The 4,610-nt window shown below is 32.8% G+C and overlaps 3 protein-coding genes across 3 annotated transcripts; all 3 read left to right on the forward strand.

Annotated features, from left to right (window-relative positions):
* The first annotated feature begins 831 nt into the window (after window positions 1-831).
* Window positions 832-2,261, forward strand: LOC114925785 (uncharacterized). The gene is made up of 2 exons (XM_029294915.1): window positions 832-1,030; window positions 1,663-2,261. The coding sequence occupies exons 1-2, from the start codon at window positions 832-834 to the stop codon at window positions 2,259-2,261; spliced, it is 798 nt and encodes a 265-aa protein (XP_029150748.1).
* On the forward strand, window positions 2,262-2,798 carry LOC140181385 (uncharacterized). Its single transcript, XM_072224936.1, has one exon. The coding sequence runs from the start codon at window positions 2,262-2,264 to the stop codon at window positions 2,796-2,798; it is 537 nt and encodes a 178-aa protein (XP_072081037.1).
* Window positions 2,799-3,382: 584 nt separating this feature from the next.
* On the forward strand, window positions 3,383-4,087 carry LOC140181386 (uncharacterized). The gene has a single exon (XM_072224937.1). It carries the CDS (start codon window positions 3,383-3,385, stop codon window positions 4,085-4,087), a length of 705 nt encoding a protein of 234 aa, XP_072081038.1.
* The last annotated feature ends 523 nt before the right edge of the window (window positions 4,088-4,610 follow it).

The following is a 4,610-nucleotide window of genomic DNA, read 5'->3' on the forward strand; positions in this document are numbered from 1 at the left end:
TTATTATTATTATTTTGTTTTATTTATGTCTTTAATTTCATGCTTTTAATTCTTTTTTTTAATTAGATGTTATTGGACTCTTAACCGAAAAAGGAGAACTTATATCATGGTCAAAAGCAGGAAAAATTGGCCATTACATTTAGGTAATTGTTCGACTCACGCGTGTAATTCTTCTATTTCCTAACTTTATCTAAGACGCTAATTATAGTAATATATTATGAGGAGTTAAATTCTCATGCGATCTTCTCGATGCTTAACAAATGAATTGAAGTTCTCATATATTGTTTATTTATTAACAGGTCAAACATCAGTGCAGAATTGATGGAAACTGAAATTGTTTCGTCCTTGAAAGTCATGATGGATGAAAATAATGTCCTAGCAAAAGTATTTCGTTCAGCACGGGATAGATACCAAGTTAATGGCTCTGCTGATGTTAAGTTATGATTAATAACCAGAAGAAATACTGATGCAAGGACATATAATTTGCCACCAGCATCTGAAGTTGCTGCACTGATAGTTGGAGATATTGATGAGAGCGGAGTTAATAGGGATATAATAATTGAGACAAAATCAAGAATCTTACAGAGGATAGAAGTAGTACATCCAATGTACCTTGCTCTTCAATATCCTTTGTTGTTTCCATACGGTGAGGATGGTTACAGATTACATATAGCTACTTCTTCTCGACCAAATGTTAGAAAAACTAAGAAAAGACTAACAATAAGTATGAGAGACTTCTTCGCATACAGACTTTAAAGAAGGACTAATGAGTCTCAGATCTTTTTGCGGTCAAGAAGATTTCTGCAACAATTAATAGTAGATGCCTACACTATGGTTGAGTCAGAACGGCTTTTATATTTACGATTGAAACAACCAAACTTGAGGCTAGGCAAGTTCAAGCAATTGCATGAGTGTATGGTTCGTCGTGAAACTAATGCCATTAACATTGGACAAAGAATTATTCTCTCAAAGAGCTTTACCGGTGGTCCAAGGTACATGTTTAACAATTGCAAGGATGCTTTTGCAATATGTAAATATGCTGGATATCCAAGTTGATTTATCACTATGACATGTAATCCAGAATGGAATGAGATAAAAAGAGAGGTAACACCCCAATGACTCCATACAGAGGATAGACCAGACATCTTATGTAGAATATTCAAGTTGAAGGTTGATAAATTAATTAAGGAATTGAAGAAAGGAACATTCTTTAGAAAGATTATTGGATATAAGTATAACTAATCTTCCTACGAGTTTTTATTTACTCTATCTATATTATCTATAATACACTCATTGTATAGTACACTATCGTTATTAAGAAACAATTATTTGTATAGCACATGGTACGATCATTCGATAGTGTACTATCTTGAGTGTATTACAGTGCATCTATATTGTTTGTATTACCTCAAGCTCATTGTATGGTACACTTATATAGTTTTAAATGATTTTATTTTAGCATAATTTTTTCCTATTTACTTTATCGTGCTTATTCACACTACACGCTTGAGTTTATATAGTTTAGTTTAGAATCAACTATTTTTTAAATCACACCATTTGATTTGTTTGCAATGCACTTGATCTTATATGCTTTAGATTTTCGAATAAATATTTATTTACTTTGTCCAAGTTATTAGTAATATTATATCTTTAAATTTGCAGACTGTCTAACCATAGAGTTTCAGAAGAGAGGTCTACCTCACGCCCATCTTCTTTTGTTCATGCATCTGGAATCAAAACCACGAACTGTTGATGACATAGACAAGGTTATTAAGACAGAGATTCCAGATAGGAGGAAAAATCCAAAATTGTATGCTGCTGTTGAGAAATATATGATTCATGGTCCATGCGGTCATTTAAATAGTAAGAGCCAATGCATGATCAATGGTAAATATTCAAAGTTTTTTCCCAAAGCATTCAGAGATAGGACAATTATTGACGAAGCAGGCTTTCCAAGATATCAAAGAAGAGATGATGGGCGAACTGTATCAAAGAAAAATGTTGAGGTTGACAACTCCGTCATAGTTCCATACAATGCCAGTCTTCTTTTAAAATTTGGATGTCACATCAATGTTGAGTATACTTGCCAAACTTCAACAATCAAATATCTGTTCAAGTATCTTCACAAGGGTAATGACAGGGTGACAGCTGCATTTTATCAAAACAATAGATCTCAGGTAGATGAAATACTTAATTATTATGATTGTAGATATATATCAGCATGTGAAGCTGCATGGAGATTGTTCGGTTATCCTATTTAAATGAAGGAACCAGCAGTAATAAGATTGCCATTCCATCTTCCTGATGATATGCCAATTGTTTACAAAGATACTAATACAATTCAGTCGGTTGTTGAGACTTCTTTTTTCAAGAAATCTATGTTGATTGGATGGTTCAAAGCAAATGAAGTCCATAATGATGCAAGAAATCTGACTTATTCTGAGTTTCCAACAAAATTTGTTTGGAATGGAGAGCATCATATGTGGACTCAGAGAAAGCAAGGATATGCCATAGGAAGGATATCTTATATACCACCAATGAATAAGGAAAATTACTATCTAAGGCTACTTTTGAACATTCAAAAGGGATGCACGAGTTTCAGCGATCTAAGAACAGTTGATGGTGTCGTTTATGACTCATTCAAAGATGCATGCTATGCTCTAGGATTGTTGCAGGATGACAGAGAATTCATTGATGCAATCTTTGAAGCAGGAACATGGCACTCTGCAACTTTTTTAAGGAGACTTTTTGTTGTTTTATTAACATCAAATAACATGAGTAGACCAGATTTTGTTTGACAAAAGACTTGAAACTTTCTCTCTAATGACGTACTATATGAACAAAGAAGATTACTGTAAATGGAAGGTAAATATACTCTATTATAATTTTTTTTCCATGTTAGAATTCAAATTAGCATATAATTATAACAAAAATATTGGATAAGAAATTTTAAGAGTGATTTTCTTTAACAAAATGCCTTTTTTGGGAGTAACATTATCATACATATGGCAAATTATTTATTTGTGTTCACTTTAACTTTTTCTCTTTCTCTTTACTCCCTCCTCTTAATACAAATTTTGATTCATTATTGTAAATCATATCTACTTCATCTAAGAAACCGTAACTAAATTCACATACTTCCAATACTTGCATTTGCATCAGTTGTTTGTGCCTTTTTTTATGTTATAATGATTTTGATATCCATGTTAATCACAATAATATTTTTTAAAGGGACATGTTACTAATGAAGCATTTTTTAAACCAAAAACAAGGAGTGTTATTTATCATTCAACAATGCATTTCAAACTTTTTTGCCAGAAACTAATTTAATAATTTTTCAAATAATTGTGTTATTTTAAATTGAAAAAATACATATTTGATCATGTCAGAAGTCCAAATAAAAGATATTGCACTTGCAAAAATTGAAGATTTACTCCAGTCAAATGGCAAGTCATTGAAAGAATATTGTGGAATGCCATATCCTTCAGAAAATTTGGTGTCCAGCTTAGAAGACAGAATTATAATGGAAGAGTTGAACTTTGACGTTAATGCTCTTGCGAATGAACTAGGTGGGTATTTAGAAAGGCTAACTGATGAGCAAAAATTTGCATACGATCAAATAATTAGTGCTGTTAGCAGTAATATGGGTGGACTTTTCATCTTATACAGTCAAGGTGGTTGTGGAAAAATATTCTTATGGTTAACTATATCATGCTCGATTAGGTCTAAAGGAGGTATAATTTTAAATGTTGCTTCGAGTGGGATTGCTGCACTTCTGTTGCCTAATGGAAGAACTGCACATTCAAGGTTTAAAATTTCTTTGACAATAAATGAAGATTCTTTGTGTAGCATTAAACAGGGAAGTCCTCTTGCAAGGTTAATATCCAAGTCCAAATTAATCATATGGGATGAAGCTCCAATGATAAGTAAGTATTGTTACGAAACTTTAGACAAATGCCTCAGAGACATCTTAAGGTGCTCAGATTCATATAATGCTCATTTGCCATTTGGAGGTAAAGTTGTTGTTCTCGGAGGAGATTTTAGACAAATTTTACCTGTGATTCCAGAGGCTCAAGGAAAGATATAATTCAGTCTTCTATTAATTCTTCATATTTATGGCATAACGGTAAGGTTTTGAAGCTTACAAAAAACATGAGATTGTCACTAAGTGAAAACAACAACATACAAGAACTCAGAGATTTTGCAGAATGGCTACTCAAAATTGGTGATGATTTGGCTGGTGATACAACAGATAATGAATCGATCGTTCATATACCATTTGGCATTTTGGTTAAGAAATCTGAGATAGCTTTGGATGACTTCATTGATTTCGTGTATCCAGATATGTTATCCAATTTATCCATTGAAAATTATTTCAAGGATAGAGTAATTCTTGCACCAACTCTGGATTGTGTCACTGATATCAACAACAAGATGACTGCAGGGTTACCTGGACAAGAAAGAGTCTACTTAACTTCAGACTCTGTGTGTGCTGAGGATGGAAATATGGAATTTGAGTTAGATGCTTTCTCGCCGGAGATTCTAAATGGAATAAATTGTTCAGGTCTACCACCACACAAGTTGGTTTTGAAGGTTGGCGCTCCTGTTAT

Source organism: Arachis hypogaea, chromosome 18, assembly GCF_003086295.3.
Source record: "Arachis hypogaea cultivar Tifrunner chromosome 18, arahy.Tifrunner.gnm2.J5K5, whole genome shotgun sequence".
Lineage (NCBI taxonomy): Eukaryota > Viridiplantae > Streptophyta > Magnoliopsida > Fabales > Fabaceae > Arachis > Arachis hypogaea.

What these genes read in the sequence shown, in the direction of transcription:
- LOC114925785 (XM_029294915.1), top strand. Translation starts at nt 832, where the DNA reads ATGGTTGAGTCAGAACGGCTTTTATATTTACGATTGAAACAACCAAAC. An exon ending in CAAGGATGCTTTTGCAATAT is followed by an intron (nt 1,031 to 1,662) that starts GTAAATATGCTG and finishes TTAAATTTGCAG; the next exon opens with ACTGTCTAACCATAGAGTTT.
- LOC140181385 (XM_072224936.1), top strand. Translation starts at nt 2,262, where the DNA reads ATGAAGGAACCAGCAGTAATAAGATTGCCATTCCATCTTCCTGATGAT.
- LOC140181386 (XM_072224937.1), top strand. Translation starts at nt 3,383, where the DNA reads ATGTCAGAAGTCCAAATAAAAGATATTGCACTTGCAAAAATTGAAGAT.